Genomic DNA, 19833 nt, shown 5'->3' on the forward strand with positions numbered 1-19833 from the left:
GTATGTTCTCCGTCTTTCTCATGGTAATGGTGTCTTGGTGTGTGTACGTCACTGGCATGGCGATAATGACGCTAATAGGCGGTGGTGATGACGACTGCCCTGAAGAGGAGTGGTGAAGTGATGCTCTCCTCACACCTGAGAGAGGAGATGATTACTGTGTGTGTTTGCGTGTGTGTTTATGTGTGGGTGTTTGTCCGAGAGGCTAGTATGAGGGTGCATGGAAGGTCAAAGTAATGTGAAATAATAATAATAAGTAATATGACTTTATATTAGCTTGAATGCTGATCTATATGTTTTTATACTCCAGTGTTGAGAGTACATTAGTTATTCAAACATGACAGGGAGGAAACAACTGGGTGTAAGGTGCTCCTGCACTTTCATCTAAGGGCATTGTGCAAAGCATAATGAAACAAACTCATTTGTATTCTGGAAACATGCTCTAATAAGGCGCCACACTACTTCTGTGTGTGTGTGTGTGTGTGTGTGTGTGTGTGTGTGTGTGTGTGTGAAACTTTAAAATTATGTAAATGTTCATAGGTAGAGAAAATCAAGGTCATGACCTACAGTCTGTGTGTCACTGCATTCTTTGGTTTTCATCTGTTTAAAATATTGTAGGTCTTCTTGCTGAGATATTTAATGTAGCATGGTTTTCTGGCTGGTTTACAGATTCTCTGTGTTTTTTTGGTGATTCAAATGTATTTGAATTGGGCTGAGTTATGGACTGTATCTGTAAGGCCTGAATATTGGAGATATTTTTCGAGCAATCTTATGGTATATTTCTATTTGCACTACTTTACAGTTTTCCTATTATTAGGTGCCATGTACAATTCTATCCATTGTGCAACTGTGACTTTATGCCCAATTATGGAGATGAGATATGCTACCATGTACAGCATGTACAGCATATTGTTGGTTTGTACTAGAAGGACTGTATGGATTTTAGAGCAGGTTGTTAAAGGAGAAGGTTTAAAGTGGAGATGAAACACTGAACAATACGACTTTGGTTTGTTTGATTTTTACCTTAGGCAGGATATGGTACCAAAATCAAACTTGATTTTCACCTAGATTTCCTAGAAAAACAGATTTCACTTTTTCACCAGTAGGGCGCAGCCATCTCTCAACAAGCTAGTTGGTGACATCACAAGAATGATTGTTTACTGGGAGCGCTGAGTACAAATCTCTACCTCAGACCAGTAAAGTGTCGATACAATGGAGCTTCAGAGTTTTGATGAGAAACAAAGAACTACAAACAAAAGTCAGAAACCAATTGCCAATGCTTTTTTGAGCCAATAAGACCAAATATAGTGCTAAGACCTGTTCACATGGACTTGGATGACAGCAGAGAAAGTGACAGGATGCCTAAACTTGAAAGGCAGTGCATCGGGTGGTGCATGATTAACCTTACATTCAGTGGAAGGTTGCTTCAACTGACAAACCACACAAAAACTAATCTACACGAAATATGTACTCTACCATGGTCTCCATCAAGTTGTCCAACCACAACAGCGATGTGAGACACTTATAATGTTAATGTTATCATGTCGCAGCAACCATAACTACCCTAACCCAGCGGTCATGTCCATGAGCCACCTGATACCATGATCAACATCATTCCCACATAGAAACCAAGTCAAATGTGAGCATTTCCATATCACGAAGCATCGGTAAAATACACCAATTGTATGACTCACCATCAGGGGGGCTGTTGGGGTTAAGCACTAGTTGAACTTCCCCAGTTTCCCTGTGTGTGTTGGGTCAGATTGCTGGTTGTACAAGTTCAATTTTGCATTGATACGCCCATCCTCTTCTCAATGTAAATAGTAGATGTTTATCATTGACATGGAGAATCCACCAATATCTTGGTGGTTCTTATCATTTTGAAATGAAGAGCTCCTATCTCAGTGACAAACTCGGCTTATAACGTCAGGCTGGTTGATGATGTTAGCCTTGCCTTAGATCATAAACCGAAGGTTGTACTCTGTTTACTCCTTTCCTGCTTTTGCATATCCATATAAGTAATACCAAACTCAAATTCTTCCATCAAAACAGCAATTAAGTGTGTTCCTACTGCTGAAAAGTGACTTCCCGTGCACTACTCTACTCAAAATATCTCATACACCAGCTGTAAAAACCCTATTGTCAGAGAACAAAACAGTCATCTAAGGACAAAACATGTTCTACAGTGCCAAGTTCACCAAGCCTACTTCAATAACTCCTACTGGCTAACAAGCAAACAACAGAGAAGAACCATTCTTATGACGTCACCATCTAGCCAACATATCCTCATACAATAATTCTTATGATATCCTACGAAAATACACACACAATGGTTTGTATGATATCCTATGAAGTTGTGACATTATGCACTTAACGAATAGTTACTTAACACAAAGTTACACTTAAGGTAAGGTTACGGTGGTCATGTTTAGGTAATAAAGTAACTGTGGTTAGGAATAGAAACATGGTTGGGTGTCTTTAGGTTTAGGCAAGTGAAGTTGCTGTGGTTAGGTTTAGGTAAAAAAAAACACATGGTGAAGTTTAGTTTTTCACTCAAATTTCACATAGTTTCAAGCACCAGTCTCCTGGGAAAGTCCTGGGGGAATGTCCCGTGTTTTGTAAACCATCCACCACCCAAATCTAAATCCTTACAGGACCACTTTCTTCTTTACTCCCATAAGGGCTTTAGTAACATAATCCCAGCCTTCCAAAATACATGGGTTATACATGAATTAGCTCATGATAACATGGACTATGTACCAATTTTGGTGCATTTCTTTTTTGTAGGAAAATGTATGAACAGTTTATGAGAACACCCTGAACTAGCTTGTTGAAAGATGACTGTGCCCTGCTATGAAAAAGTGAAATATCCAGTTTTCTAGCAATCCAGGCGAATATCCAGTTTGGTTTCAGTGCCATATCAGGCCTAAGGTATAAATCAAGCGAGCACAGTCATATTGTTCAGTGTTTCCTCTCCACTTTAATGGACTAAAATAAGGTCTGTTTTTTTTCTTGCCTTGCTCATCTCACAACATGAATATAAAGCAGCCTAGTTAGAAGTCTTTGTTTATTCTTGAACGGTGTGAACCTATTGCACTTACTGTAAGTTTGTGGTACCATAAAGATATTTTGTTGAGGTCAAAACTAATAGATTTTCAGATGGAAATTTTAATGTTTGAATTTACCGTGAATCATTATCAAAAGTTTTTGCCTCAATTTGTTTAGAAAAATGTATGTTAATGCCGTGTTATAGTAACACCTGAGACATTCATCATTACTACTTCAAACTTCCTCTCATGTCTTTGAAATGTGTGACTTCTGTCTGTCTTGTCAGCATCAGTAGCTGTGTCTGCAGTCGACTGTATTCCATGCACTATGATTGTATTGTAATTTGAATGTAACACCAAAAAACAATAAACTATTTATTTGATCAAAAAATAAGCACAAAGTCATTTCTTTGACCAACTTCAAATTATGTACGACCATAGTGTTGTGGATGTGCGTAGTCCTCCATTAGATGGCAATGTAGTATGCAGTCGCCATAGACTAGACTTCCTAATTTGTCGTGGCCTTCCCTGTCTGCAGTGTGTGTATGAGGTATGCGCGGTTTGTGTGTATGTGACGCCTGATTTACCTGCTTCTGCCTGTTTGCATTAATGAAGTGTTTGTGTAATCCGCCTAGTGTCCGGTTTGATAATGCCAGAGTCAGGTGTTTGTGCGACTGGCATGTGTTACCCCTTGAGTCACCTGTGCCCTGTGCCCTACGTGGGTGTGATTGTGTTTGTGCACCTTATGCGAGTGTGACTGTGAAGGATGACGCTGTGTAAATGTCAAGCATGTGTAGCCATGTTTGTGTGCTAATCTGCCTAGTGTCTGTCTTGATTATGCTGATTATGCCAGGTGTCAGGTGTCAGGTGTTTGTTTGGGCGACTGTCTGTCTGTTTGGCATGCATTCAAAGCAGCCTAAGCCAACCCTCCACTCACCTGTGCTCATGTGTGTGTTTGTGTATGTGTGTGTGTATGTGCATGTTGGCAGGGATGTCGGTGAGTGCTATCAAGGACGGCTCAGGCATGCTGGTACGCAGTGTGGTCCAGGGGGGCTCTGTTAGCCAGGATGGCAGGCTGGGGGTGGGGGACGCCATCTTGGCCATCAACGGAGAACCTACCTCCAATCTGACCAACGCCAGGGCCAGGGCCACGCTCCGCAGACACTCTGTCATAGGGCCAGAGATGAGGTGAGGAGCCAGTCACTGTCCAACAGCATCACATTATGTAGAGGGTTTTGTTCTGGGCTGAAAATAAGAACAGGTGAGGCTTGCTGTTAAATCATGGTGTAGCTCGCACAGCTCCATGAAAGCTCTTCTGAACATTTCAAAGTTTTCTCACTCTACATCATCAAGCTCCCTCTGAATCACCTGTTCTCAATAATCCTCAGTCTGGGTCCAGAAACACTGGGTGGCTGAATGTGCGTCACCCTCTTTACAGTGGCTCAAGTGCTGCTTCACATTTCTTAATTGCTGTAGAGAAGGACCTATGACTCTGACGCACCACATGACATCATCAAGTACAGTCACAGCTAAGAATAAAGTTTTGCTCATTTTAAAAGTAGCAGCCTAGCAGTTGGGCAGTTTTTACTGTATGCAGTGATGTTAGGAGGCCTTTTCCACAGCAGACATTTTACTTACCATGTAAAGTAAAAGCACAGGTGTTGGCAATAACATTAACGATGGCTTCATTCTAGTGTCCCAGTAAGTCATGACAGTGTGACAGTGATCAGGACACTGAAAACAAAGCAGCTAAATAGAAGTCAGCCATCATTAATTTCATTGTTTACACCTGTGATTTTCTCGCCGTGACATGTCAAAATACCTTCTGTCAGAAAGGGCCTATGGCTTAAAGACCCTGCCAACCCAGACAGGTGTTTTCACTTATTCTGGCTAATTAGACATCTGCTGAGGCTGATGTTGGGCACAACTATGTTGGATTTATGTGAGAATGCAAAGCCAAATGATAAAACTGTGACTATCCAAGCATTAATACACTGTAAAATCTGACAAGCTGATCTTACTTAAAAGCAGAATCTAGTAAATAAATTAATTGATTAATTTTGTTGAACTGATGATGATTGAATATTACTATTAGTCATTTTACTTTGTATCTAATTGTCAAGTTTACTTAAAATCAGGTTACATTTGCTTAATTTTGTGAAGTTGCTGCATCTTAAAAATAACTTGTTGTTTGTGAGTGTTGACAGCTTCACTGAACAGTTGTGTTTACCCAGTAGAATTTAGGAAACTGGTTGCTTTGGATAAATAAAGTAAGCACAACAAAGAATGATGAGTTCACAGGTTTGTTATTTTAACAAAATGTCATTCTGAGCATTGAAAGACAAGGCCAGTGTTTGTGAAAAACAAATTAAAGTCTACAATAGAAACAAATCCACTTTTAAGCCTTAAAAAAATCTAGAAATATTCAAACAAAATTTTTCTTTCTGACTTTACTTAAGATTCCGGCAGGGCTCCATGGCACAGTCTTATCACAGATAGCAATATTGAAGCTAAATGAAAATATTCTTAGACACGTCAACAAGACAGAACTTGCAGATATCCTAACTGCACCATGTGCAAAATCCTTTTTTGTCATGATGTTATGTCAGACTAACTTGGTTTAGTTATTAAGTTGCTGGCACTTACAGAGTACAAGTTTGTTTCACCTGTAATTTTTAAATTGCAACAACTTCACAAAATTTTGTTCAAACTAATTAACTACCACTGAATTTTGTGAAATTTAACAATTAGATTTGAAGTAAACAGCACTTAAGACTAACAGGTACTCACTTTTTTAAGGCAATTTGTTGCCTACTTTGTTTGTTTGTTTGTTTGTTTCTCTTTGATAAGGGTAACTCAACCAGTGGGAAGGTAAGAGAAATTTATGCTGCATTTCATTTACCTTGGAACTCAAAGCTGGGAATTACATCACACCTGAGTTTAACATGGTCATGTGCAAGTTGGAAAACAAAGACAATACCAGTTCTAGCCATTGTTAGGAATACCAGTTGATATCAATGCATTGCACTGCGATTTGTACATAAAAACATGTAGTAACATGTCCACAATTAGAAGTTGGACAGTACTTGTAAACAACTGATTTAATGAGACACAGGAGACAGAAGGGCTAACTTTTACTACTGTTGATGTGGGAGCAGCCATCTTGGATTTTGAGGTTGAGGTTGGTGACATTCCTCCTACTGTCCTACACTTCAGGGTGGATTTCCAGTTGAAATTTCTGACTGGAAACTCGGAAATTCTGACTTCCCAGTTCAAAGGGAACGCACCATGAGATCAAGCACTGTTTGTAGCCAACATGTCCCCATCGTTTACAAGAGGTCTTATCAGGCACAATGAGTGAAAACATCTGCATGACATACAGAAAACTCACGAAATTGAGTTTTATGGTATAGGCCACATTTTATTTCTCAAAATCTACATCATTACACACAGAAAACTTGACTGTGGCTTCATTATCTCTAGAAATGTGAGTTCAGTTTAACAAGGGTCATAATCTGTCCTATGCCAAGTATTGCCACTTTTTCATATTTAGGTTTCCATATTTATCTGTGACTTGCAAAAATCAGTGCTCTCCTTGGAGATTCCAGTCTTGGCTCAATATTAGGAAACCATCAATAAGCCATCACAGGAAGTGAACTGCTTTCAAAAGCAATTAGAAAACTGATTTGATGATGATTCCCAATCCCCTACACACCCAATGATGAGGATCCTCCTAATCCAATGCATCTCTTGCTGTGCCAGAGGTGTGATGCAACCCTCTGGCACAAAATGCATGGGATGACAAGATACTCATATATATGTGGCATGCTCTGATTAAAATCAGTTGGATGTCGCTATGGCTCATTTGTAGATAATTGTGGATTATGTCAGCATCTTGATTTTTGGTCATTTTAGTTGATTTAAAATGAACAAAGTCTAAAAACATTAAATACAATTTTGAAGCATATTACTGCATGACAACGAGCTAGCATAACATCAAAATGTAGCGTTAACAACATAAACAACATAAACTTTTGTCACTGGGGAAATGCTACACATTGTTAGCTTGGATAGATCCTCCACAATTCAATTGCTTGATTTACAGACATCATGAGCACATGCAAGATTTGCTGGCATGGCAAACAAGAGAGACAAAACACATTGGTGACGTCCTAACTTTAAAGTAAAGGTCGACCGATAGTGGATTTTTAAAGGCCGATATAATAACGATAGTTTGGAGTAGGAAAAAAACGATAGCCGATTAATCGGCCGATAACTGAGTGCAGTACAGTGCCGTGCTGAGCTGCTGTGCGAGCAGCGTTTTTGTCTGTGTGTAACAGCAGTCTGTTGATGGTTATTTACACACTGTCCATAGCAATAACTATGTCAGGTAACAAACTGCACTTGGCTCGGGATCAGGTTTGGTCAGGAAAATGGGGCCCGAGCCGCTCTAGCGTGCTCACCTGTGTGTGTGGCAGAACTCTGCCGTGCGCGATACAGAGAGCAGAGCAGAATTGTTAACACGTGACCATGTAGAGACAGAAATGACACGATGGCATAACACCATAAATAGTATATTGTTACGTTATTATATGAAGCGTCCGTCGCGCAAAATAATATAACAGTAGCTTCGAAAGAGCTAAGACGACGAAAAAACAAAAAACAGCAACAGCGGTCATATTTCAGCAGCGGCGGTGCTAGTTGCATATAGGGGAAACACTGATATAAACTCAATAATACCTGGAAACAAATCTTAACTATCAAAATAAATATTACTGACTCAAATTCAAAAATTCAAAAAACTTCCAGCATACACTAGAGCATAGGATTGAAGCGTTTCACATGTTGCTTCATCAGATTTGCAGCGAATCTGATAAAGCAACATGTGAAACGCGTTGTTCGTTTAACTTTTGATTATAAACCTTCTGTCAATCCTATGCTCTAGTGTGCGCTGGAAGTTTTTTGAATTTTTGACTGTGATTTATCCTGCACCAGCTGGCACCTAGAAGAAGCACTTAGTTGCTCTGCACGGGACCTACTAACTTTTTGTAAATATTTCTGACTATTCACTACTGTTTTTTGGCTTTTTAACTCGTGAAGGTTTTATTGCACTTAGAATCATGTTTACCGCTTATCTCCAGGTGGACTCCTCACGACTCCTTTCCCCTGCGGCATCTACACACACTGGGCCTGCCGTCTCACTCTCGCTCTCTCGCTCTCTCTAGCAGCCCCTCCCCTCAGCGAACAGAGAGAGAGAGAGAGAGCAGGGGAGGAGAGGAAACAGCTTGTTGCGCTACAGGGAAAAAAACTTTGCAACCACTGGCAACTATCGGAGCCTTTTTTCACCGATAATGATAGTTTGGAAAACGTCCTATCGGTGCTGATCAGTCGACCTCTACTTTAAAGGTGTCATAAATTCCGAACATGTGTCAATTCCGTGGGTAAGTCTTTATATTTCTTTAGTCCGTCAGGGTCCACTGATCAAAATAATCAGAATGACTTTCATAAACTGACTCCACATTGTGAACACTTATATGTGAAGTCTTTTGCCAACTGCATGCTAACTTTGTTTGTCAAAGGGGCTTTAGTTCTTCCGATATAAACAACATTTTCTGATCTTCCCACACCATGCTGTTAGGTATGCTTGTTTTGGTTATCTTGCTGGTTACAAAATAAAAATGTCCCCAAGCTTTTCTGTGTGTTTTTCACCCCAAGGCAGCCCCTAGAGTGTTACTTTGGGACCACTGTACTACAAACTTTAAAAGCCTGTTGCTCTAAATCTCGGCTTGGTGACAGTCATTATGTGAAGTCTTTATATTTAAAGCACAAAAACAATACTGATATCACTATAAAGCTAAGAATCCCCTCTTTTCAACAGTGTATAAAACTTAAACTGTGTTTCAGGGTCAGTGTGACTAATATTGATAGAGCAACTCACATATTGAAATTTGTGACATACTTTAAAAAATAAATGAATGTTTGACGAATATCATCTCCTTAAAATGAATTCAGGGTTTCCTATGTTATCTTAGGAAAGTGTTTGAAAGTGTACAGAACTGCATCTCAATCAAATGCAACTGTCATCACGGTTAATACCACACACACATCAATTGTGTAGGTAATGATATAGCTGATAGTGTGTGGCTGTTTCTAAACACATAATGCTTTAGTTGTAAGAACTTTGTGACCTGGTGTGCTTGGCGGCCACAACCTATGGCACAAAACAAGGCTCTGCATTGGGACCAGCATTAAAGTAGGACATGTGGCACATTTAAAGCAGATTCCAGTCGGTTATATAGCACAGTTATTTATATTACAGTCATATGCACTTCCCCTCATGTCATAGTTTAAACACGTCTTTGCTTGAAAAACGAGAAAGCCAGAGTTTTTACTTTAGAGAGAATGTAGAGACGTCCTTTGGGAATGCAGAGAACAATCAACCACTAAAAAAAAAAAAAAAAAAAAAGTAATTGAATACTGCTCACATTTTCTAGATCCACCCATGCAGATCTTGACAGTCTGTGTGACTCGAATGAGTGAGTATATGTGCATCATAAATATAAATATGTGCTCTCCACAGTCACAAACATGACTTTCACTGCATCATCACGTATAAACGATCTCGTCTCACTTTGGATCTCCATTACCACCTTGTTTTTGACACTGCAGTCATAGTTGACTGAGGCGCTGCAGTCATGTTAAATTAGATTAGATGATGAAATTTTAAAGATTGCCTGAGGGGGAATTGGGTAAATTATTACTTGTTCTAACATCAGCAGTTATGGCTTCACATTGACAATGCTTGTTTGGCTGATTGGAAATGTGCCCCACCTCCACCACTTTGCTGCCCTGCAAAACACCCACTCTCTCTCTCTCTCTCTCTCTCTTTGTGTCAACCTCTCTCTCTCTTTCTCACTCTCTCTTTTGCTTTTACCAGCACACACACATACACATACACACACTAACACACACACATACACAGCCTTTCAATGGTCTAACCTCCAAAAACACCTTTTTCCTGCTATGGGAAATATCTCTGAATAATTCATCGCTCATCTCACCTTGAACAGTGCGCTTCTGAATAAAAGAGCGTTTTAAAGAGCCTCTCATAGATGCACACCACAATACACACACAGATGAACACACACACATGCATTTTGTCTTCCTCCATCACTTGAACACACGCACACCCTCGCCCGCACACACATGCTCACACTGCCTCCTCCTGACAGCACTGCAGACAAACTAACAGAGAGTGGAGGCAGATGAGTTGCTTTGGCAGCCCTAGAATAAGACAGACATAGAAGGGTGAGGGCTTGTCACTATCAAACTGCCTCTGTTGAGACACGACAGGCTGTCCACATGGCTCAGTCACAACAGCTTAGCGTGGAAGACCTCCATATTCAATCTGCCACCATGAGTGGAACAGAGAAATTGGCTCTTTCAGCGGATTCAAACAGCATGTCTACTGGTAGAGTCACACAAGAATGGAAGTGGGAGGAGGGGGGGTTTTAATGATGTCCCTGACACTTTATTTAAATGACGTCGTTTACGGCATAGCTTAGATAGATCCGGGCTTATGCAAAACGCATTTTTTATTCTAAATGTTGTGTTTCAGAGACTCTTAGAACTGTCTCCCATCAGAAATGCATCTTGAAGTGACATTAAAATATACATTTAGTTTATGCTTTTCTTCTCATCTCGTACCAGCTGCAGCAGAAGCAGTGCTGATGGAGTGGGGCACATCTAGAATTTTAGAGCACTTAAAAACATCTGACATGGAAAACAGCAGCCTTAAAGTTAGTGGCTGTTTATCGATTGCTTTTCAGGTCTGAGATAAAACAACAAACAAACTAATTAATTATTCATTTCTTATTGATTACTAATGATAAATAGAATAATTTAGCATTATTAAAGTTTAAACTGACAACTTTTCAACTTGAACCCCTCAGGCATTTCCAAATGGTGTTATTGTTGACGCAGCTGTTGCAAAGAGAAATCCCTTTCCGTTTTCTCTCTAAGCCTAGCAACGAGGCTCTTTTTCTTTTGCCGGGTAGAGTCTCCATAGTTACTTTGTTACGTTGTTCATTCATTTCATTCATTCCACCGTCCGTCATTTCCGTTACTGGGGATAATAACTGCAAAGAGCCTACGCTGATGCTCTTTGGCAGCTGATAGCTACAGAAGCACAGTAAACACAAGCGCTATCCTCCTCCTGTTTTGGTGGCGTAGTGGTTGACGCACTTTCTTTGTGCCTTAAATGGAGCTTTCATTTTCCCGGAATATGGGACCCAGTGGCAGAGAGAACTGCATAGTGAAAGCGAAGCACCAATCTAAAGGCTGATGATGTCATTACTCTCTAGCCATTACATTGTGCCATCAACTTAACTTCATAATCATAAGTCAATGCAAAAAACATATCTGTTTCTTCTTTAAACATTGCTTCAGGTGCTTTTCCTTCTAATATTCATGGGTCCATAACTGCTAAAAATTGGTTAAACATTGTTAAATGGTAGATGTTAATATGTGCCCACCAAATGACTATTCCCACCTTACTGGGCTGTGATTGGCTAGTACTCATCGATGTGTCGAGTACTAGCCAATCACACCACAGTAGGGCAGTAATAGGGGAAATGATCTCCTGGTTCAGAGGTTACTATCTAGCATCTACGCTTTCAAATTGCGTGATTGATAGGTCTGACTTCCTGAAGTTTCCTAAATCTGTTTGTTAATATAATTAACTAATAGACAGAGAGGGATTAAAACACTGACATTTTTGGAAATATGGTTATTTGCTTCCTTGCTGAGAGCTAGTTGAGAAGATCAATACCCGTCTCACTCAACTTCATGGTGACAAGAAGACTCGAGGAAGTCACTGAACCTGGCCATGAAATAGTCCAACACATAACCCCCCCCCCCCCCCCCATAAACCCCAACGTTCCGATATCAAACTTTTGATTTTAGTTACTGAGCTTTAAACCCCTTTGCCAGAATAAATATTGGCAGTAAAAAACAACATTTTTCCGTGGCACCATCCTTGGTGGAAACACAGCAACAGGTTGTTAAAAAAACACCTGCGTTTGGTTGCTAAAAATCTGCTGGAATTGCAATCATGACTCACTAAAAAACAAACAGTTTTGTTGGTCTGTATTGGTCTGCAGGCATCTAGCCTAGGTGACACACCATCCACCATCCCCCTCTTGTCACAAAGACAAAGTCATCACATTTTAAACATACAAATGATATGTATCCAAGGTTTGCAGAGATGCCCAATGTCAGCATTTTCATCTGGTGACTGGACTGGGCTTTTATGGTGCTGGTAGGCAGATTTTTGTACCTTTGCACAGAGCCAGGCTACCCTTTTCCCTCTGTGTCCAGTATTTGTGCCAAGCTAAGCTAAGCTAGCTGACTGCTGGTTGCAGATTGATATGCACAGTACAGACATGAGAGTGGTTTCAATCTTCTCATCTAACTTTGGAAAAGAAAGTGAATAAAAGAATCTTCCAAAATGTCAGACTTTTCCTCTAAACTATAATATTTCATTATCCCTTCCTTCACTGGCAGAGGTGATAATCCATTCATCATGTATAGGATCCATTCACTAAGTGCCATGTCATTTGTGCCTTGTCATTCTATTAGTCATTCTTTGGTCGTGAAAGTTAAATAAATGTGCAGATGTGAAGTCTTATGTCATATTAATATCTAAAATGTTTTCACCCCACCCCCACACTTCTTTTCCCACATGCCCCTCCCCTCAGCATAACCTATGTCCCAGCCCATCAGGTGGATGAGTACCGTGCCCGTCTGTGTTTACCTCCTCTGGCATCCACCATAGCAAACAGCACCTCTCCCTCACCCACTCCACCAACCCCTTCTCCAGAACCTGCCTCGGCCCCGGCCAGATCCCCCGTTCCAGTCAGAGCTGCAGCTTCAACTCCGGCTTCATCCACCCTCAAACCCTCTGCTTCAGTCAAATCTAAAACCGCGGCTCCAGATCCAGCCGTTGTCAGAGCCTCTGCTTCTTTCAAAGCTCCATTCAAAGGCCCAGCCGTAGTCCCTACCATCACCCCGGCCCCAGACTCAAGGTAATGTAAGATGCAGAGGTCTCGGACTATCATTTACGGTCACCTAATCCCCACTCAGGCCCCGGGGCCCAAGATAAACCTGTCTCAGGGTTTATTAGACTTCAAGGCTCCAGTTTTATTACATGTTGATGTGTCCGCTGCAGAGAATTCAGACTATGAAATACCTTCCATACATTCTGCCTGCTATGTGTCAACCTTAGGCTTCTGATTTTTTTATAGCAGCCAGGGTTTTATTACTGTAACACATCACACACTTCAGTTACCCAGCAGCTTAAGTCATACTAATGATCTGAGTTATTATCTGACAATTTAATTAACCGTATCCATGGAGGAAACAATGTGTTTCAGTGTGCAACCAGCTCAGTTTGAGTCTCTTCCAGTCCGTATTTTCTCTTCTCCATTCTTCTCTGTGGTAAAGGCAAAAGCTTCTCTGAATGTTGAATCTCTGAGTTATATTTAGCCGTTCGCTTATGGATCTCAGTGCTGACTGTCAGCGAAAATGAATTGTTTCGCTTCTGTCTATCCCTGCTTTCGCTCCATCTTCTTGCCTCTGCCTTTCTCCTCCCTCCCTCACTCCCATTTCTCTGTGCAGCCTTTTCTTCACTCTTATCTTCCAATGCGTTGTCTTTGTCTCTCTCTCTGCTAGACTCCTCTCTTGACTCTTTGTGTCTACATCTGCCTCTCATCTCTCTCTCTGGTCTTTTTCTGATTCTCTCATTTTCCCTCTTCTCCCTGCATGCCTTGGTCCTATCCCCCTCTCCTGGCCGTTCTCTTTCAGCCCTGGTGGAACCATTTGTTCTGCCCTCTTCTGTAACTTAACTGGCTACAGGCTCCTGCTGCGCAGATAGCACCACTATCACTCACCTCCATGGGCTTATTACAGCCCTCCACCGTTAAATATATTCATGAAAAATTCTCTCCTTCTCTACCTCTTTCTTTCACACTCACTCACACACACATATAGACAGTGTATATATACAGAGATATTGTATATATATTAAATATATATATGCTGTATGTGTTACCACACACACACACACACACACACACACACACACACACACACACATATAGACACTACCTTACTGTGACCTCGCTGGCAGAAAATGTGTATTTTCAGGGCTATTTGTGCCTAAAGTAGTATATCTTTTCAAGGCCTGCCAATATAAATCGCTATTGGCCATGTGTCACAGTGTGTCAGGACTTAAAGAATAACAAAGTACGCCAAAATACCTTGTTATCCACTGCAATTCTGCTAGTAGGATGTAGTCAAATCCCATTTTGTTCACAGTGAGAGCTGCAACTAACGATTATTTTCACTAAGGATTCAGTGATAGATTTTTTAAAATTTTAATTGTGAAACCTGCTTGTCAGAGCTCAGAGTCATGTCTTCAAATATCGTTTTTTTCCTCCCAGTAGATGTTTGATTTACAATGGCAAAAAGACAGAGAAAAGCAGCAAATCCCCATATCTGAGAGGCTGGGATGAAAGAATGTTTGGCCTTTTTGCTTAATAATTGACTTAAAGGTCCTGTGTGTCAGATTTAGAGGCATCTATTAGCAGAAATGGTATATAATTATTATAGCTATTTTTCATTAGCGTATAATCACCTGAAACTAAAAATCGCTGTGGTTTCATTCCTTGAGAAAGAGCTGTATGTCTGCATACAGAGCAGGTCATCTTCCATGGAGTCCACCATGTTGTTTTACAGTAGAAATCACAGACAAATCAAACGCTGACTCTGGATAGGGCCTTTAGCGTTTTCGCATCGGCCACCATAGTTCCACTACACACTCAGGCTGCCCTTGTGCACTGTTTGTACGCTTTCCTATGAAAAGCAAAGCACCAAAATTCCTTATCCTAAGTAATCTTGAGCCAGTAATTTATGTGTAACTCATTACGTGGTAAGGCTGCTATCACGTGACCAATGTGTTGACAGGAGTAGGCTGGGTCGCCAAACATAGGATGGTGTTTGGAACCATGTGAACTTTGAGTCATTTTAAGGTATGCCGTCACCATGTTTCTATTCCTAAACCTAACCATAGTAACTTTATGTTCGGTATGTAGCATCACTTGTGGGGTGCTTATTTAAAGGCTATCATACAAACCATTGTATGAGGACACACTAACACACTTGGCACACGAGAGAAGTTTCAGTTTGCGACTTCACCACTAGGTGCAACTAAATTCTACACACTAGACTGTTAAACACTTAATCAATTAACAAGATATTGCCAGTTCCTTTTCTGTAATTTGACTTATTGATAAATCAGTTAATTGAATTCATATTTCTTCTGAGTTAAACTCTTGAAAATGAATACAACTCTGAGCTAGGGATGGGATGCTCTACAATTTCATTGCAGATCACAATAAAAAACACTCACAATTAGTTGATGGTGGTGAACAGGATTAACATAAATATCATTTCCAGCAGCACCCAGAGAGACTGCTGGGTAAAAATAAAAGAGACTGCAAAAAAAAAAATTGCTGGATAGGTATAAAAACAGCAACAAGAAACAAAAATTAGAAAAGATCTTAATCAAGCATTGGCATATTCCATATTGAAAGATATGGCACCATTTTAAATAGTTGAGAGGTGTGGCTCTTTAAGAGTGTTTGTTTTTCACTAAAAAGGATGTGCGCTAAAAAAAAAAAAAAAAAAGATGTGTCCTTTCTGCAATGTATTAAAAATATTTTTTTTACCAAAACTGTGAGGGAAAGTGATTTAGTATGTTTTAGTGTTATTTTGAGGGTTTTATGTATATTATCATTATTATTATTGAGATAGTATCGTGAATTAATTTTGCCAGTTCAACTGTGACATGAAACTTTCATATCCTCCTCTGCCTACTTTGAGCACAGACAACAGTGTATGTAATTGTCAGTTTTTTCATTCCACATCACACACTGGTTCATTGTTATTAATGTTTGCATGTTTTTCACCATCAGTTGGCAGATTCCAAAATCTCTACCTTACATGAAGAAGCAGGAAGGAAAGAAAGATGGAGAGATTGTGAAGGAGAAAAAGGACGAGAGTAGTGCAGATGGGAAAGTACCACAGCTGGAGGTGGAGATAAAGGTGGATGGTAAAGAGGAGGGAGATGAGGAGCTTCATTCTCGTACCACAGTTTCTTGGGATCGGCCTAGAAGGTTAGTGAATCAGCAATGCAAGTAGCAATGTGATTTTTTTTTACCATTAGATTTTATTCAGATTCTTTTTTTTTCACTCTGCCCATGATGCCCTTTATCCTCTCTCTGCCAGAGAAGGCTTAGTAAAATCCTAGTGTGCTCAGGTTATGTTCACAGCAGGGGTAGAGCAGCACAGCACAGACTCAACACGCTCATATTTCTTAGGCCCGGAGAAACCGACTGCTTTCACAACCTGCATTTATCGCATTTATGACTGCATCCCGCTCGGATAAATCACATAAGCCACACTGCATGCAAAGACCGTCTTTTGTGCGTCTCTCCCCGGCAGGTATAATATTCTATTGTTTTGACTTAATCTTTGAAACTCGATCCACAGCCCTAAGCAGCGGACAGGGACTGAGAGGGAAAAAAAAGCACACCCATTGGATTAATTCTCTTTCTTGTGCAGTAATGTTTCAAACCAAGTAGGTCCTCATCAGGCATACAGAGGACATGCATTTATCATCACTGTAACCCATACTGTAAGAAGGATTCTCAGCTCCACAATATATGTGGATGTTCCTTGTATCCTGCTTTGTGTTCCAGTGTGCGGCTTACTCGAGCGCCAGGCCAGTCCCTGGGTATCAGCATAATGGGAGGCAGAGGCATGGGCCGGAGACTGAGCAGTGGAGAGATGATGAGGGGAGTCTTCATCAAGCACATCAGCCCCGACAGCCCGGCAGCATATAATGGCACCCTCCGGACTGGAGACAGGATACTAGAGGTATGTGTGTGTGTGTGTGTGTGTGTGTGTGTGTGTTTGTGCCTGGCTCTGTGTGTGTGCACTGTAGACAGAAATTGCAGGAAAGAAGAGTGTTGGTGTGTTTATGTTCATACTGTATAAGGGTCTTTGAGTGGTAAAGGATAAAAAGGACTGTATGTATTGTGGCTCCTTATGCACTAAGCTGGTATTGTTTGTGGCATCTGTTGTATTGATAGATGATGATCTGATGATAATGTTGCAGTAATGAACAATCCTGTTGCCTAAATAGCCATAAAATGCAATTCACACCAACAAATTATCTACTGCAGGTCCAAGGTTAAGCTTTATAGTCATTATACAATACAGGATTGCACATTGCAATGCAATTGTACACAAGGGTGTTTAGGTAGGCTACAGTAGTCCTTCACACAAACTAATAAAGCACACACTGTAATACTACAGTGTATCTTACTGTGTCTCTCGGCAAAAAATGCATGTCGTAAAATAATGTATATTTAAATTAATGTGGAACATCTGTTAAGAGTTTAATTCAAAGTGTCTGCCATTAGAAAACTCACCATGACTCACCCATTGGTTTGTGGCCTCCTGTTTTGAAACCATAAGTTTGGTATTTTGGCTGTATGTTTAACTTTGATAATAGTAATGCTAATGCTAATTTTGCCAGCGATAAACTAGTCCACTGCGTTACTAGTAACGCGTTACAGTAATTACTTATCACTTTCCAGTATCGAGTGGTGTAACTAATTACTAATGAAATTTCAGTAATAATATTACAATATCTCCAAACCAAAGAACTCGTTACGAAGTTACTTTTGTTATCACATCGCTACTGACTTGAAATACAACAGTCACATCAGTGGACCTATTTTAGAAACTATGTTAGCACGTCACTGAGCAGCAAGCTAACGTTAGTTTGAAACTCTTACCTTAGCGGCTGGAAATATTCCCACTACTTTGGTTTTGTCAGGAGGAAAGATGACAAGAACACTGTCTCTGTAGGTAGTCGGACTAAAACTCTTTCCACTGCGAAAAAACACGTCCTCAAACCTCCGGTCTGAAACACCTCGGAAACTACCACCGACAACTGAACAACGCGAAGCTCCAGGAAATACACCCTACCAAAGGTGAGCCCTCCTCGGCCGCAGAGGTCGGCTGTAGCGCTACACTAGCTAAACAACCCAAACTGGATTTTAGTGGTGGACAGCTGCAGCTTCAAAGAAGTAATGGAGCTTGTGGCTGGATATGAGGTGGATGAAATGTTGCTCCATGCGTGACTCTCCGTGTTTCGGGCAGAGCCTCTGGAAAATAACGGTCACAGGCAACTGAGGACCCCCAGGTAAGTGGAAGCTAACTAGCATTAGCTACATTTAACAGCGATCACCCTGACATTCACACAGAGGCACACATCTGAATTTGGGGAGATACGCCATTACCAATTTTATGGGGTGTAACGGAAAAGTAACACAACGAGTAGTGTAAAGAATTACTGTTGGCAGGGAGTAATAAGTAAAGTAATATAATTACTTTTGTAGAGACTAATGAGTAACGTTAATGAATTATATTGTTAGAGTAATGAGCCCAACACTGCATGCAGCCAGACCTATCTTGTCAGTGCTGTGTCAGTGCAAGAGAAAGGTCTAGAATCACAGATTATCTTTCTGCTATAGGGGGAAAAATACTTTATTTGTGTTTCTTAAAAACAAAGTCATAGTCATCTTGGAAGGAGCTAAGCCCAAGATGCAGCGATGGTGCCCTTGGAAAATACTGTCTGGAGTAGCATTTAGTGGAAATGTAGATGTGAGGAAGCAAGCACTGTCATTACAAAACAAAAGGCCACAAAAAAGAAAAAAACAAAACAAAAACAGTCACTAAATGATTTTATGATTTTGACTTTTAGTGACAAAAAGGACAACCAAAAGTTGTTAATCAGTACCCTAGAGGTGAAGCATGACTATTCTTTAGCTCTGAAAGAGCTCACTGGACTGGTTAAAACACAAACGATTTGCTCTATGTGGCTCTTGTAGAACATTATTACAATGCTATTACAGAGGCTTGTGTGAAGTGGATCACATCAGTACATTTGTGAAGTCAATGTCACTGGCACATGCTGCTGCCAAGGTAAGAAGATGTGGCAGATCATATCGTACTGGCCATGTTAGGAAACAGGTCAACAATGGGCATTAGAGTCCTGCGAGACGGAGTCCGAGGTGTGTCCACAAGTTGTTTTACTCGTTCAAGATCCTTTTTTAGCAATCCTCCGAAAAAACAAAGCAGGCATGCCTTACTGCACAATCCAAATATTTCTTAAAACTTGCTTTTTTCAGCATTTAAGTTGTTAGCTTGGGAGTTATTGTTGTTTCCCACAGCAAAGGGGAAATGAAAATGGTAGGCCTAATACACCGATGGCAAAGGCAAGGGAGAATGTCAGCCTAAATCTGATGATTCTACATCTGACTAGCCAAAAAACAGGCTTAAAACCATTAAAACTAATGGTTTTAAGCCTGTTACTTCCTGAAAACTGAATATCCATCTCCTTTGAGGGTTTTTTAGTACAGCCAAATGCTAAACAAGACTTTACCACTTGTATTTTTTACTGAAGCATTTCTGAAATTTTGAAACAATACATGGCAGCAGTTTCATTTTCTGAACAAGACATTTTTAGGAACGGAAAACACAATGAAAAAGTGACAGCTACGGTGACATCTACACCTTATGATTCTGGGGTTACGCCATTGTCATCACCTAACCAATGTTTTTACCATGGTAGCTGCTTGTCAGTGGACAGCACCCA

At 40.5% G+C, this 19833-nt stretch overlaps 1 protein-coding gene and 1 long non-coding RNA gene across 2 annotated transcripts in view; one reads left to right on the plus strand and one right to left on the minus strand.

Annotated features, from left to right (window-relative positions):
- The window catches only part of si:dkey-92j12.5 (multiple PDZ domain protein), a 64333-nt gene that overhangs the window by 19508 nt on the left and 24992 nt on the right, over positions 1-19833 (plus strand). Inside the window, exons 20-24 of the mRNA XM_050044159.1 lie at positions 4034-4232; positions 9539-9580; positions 12803-13129; positions 16079-16279; positions 16865-17042. Coding sequence (XP_049900116.1) covers positions 4034-4232; positions 9539-9580; positions 12803-13129; positions 16079-16279; positions 16865-17042 — 947 coding nt within the window. The remainder of the gene's footprint in view (positions 1-4033; positions 4233-9538; positions 9581-12802; positions 13130-16078; positions 16280-16864; positions 17043-19833) is intronic.
- On the minus strand, positions 16-18799 carry LOC126390064 (uncharacterized). The gene is made up of 3 exons (XR_007569918.1): positions 17969-18799; positions 4164-4289; positions 16-135 (listed from the first exon to the last, which is right to left on the minus strand). It is a non-coding gene; the product is annotated as an uncharacterized LOC126390064 (long non-coding RNA).

Source organism: Epinephelus moara, chromosome 5 (genome assembly GCF_006386435.1).
Source record: "Epinephelus moara isolate mb chromosome 5, YSFRI_EMoa_1.0, whole genome shotgun sequence".
Taxonomy (NCBI): Eukaryota; Metazoa; Chordata; class Actinopteri; order Perciformes; family Serranidae; genus Epinephelus; species Epinephelus moara.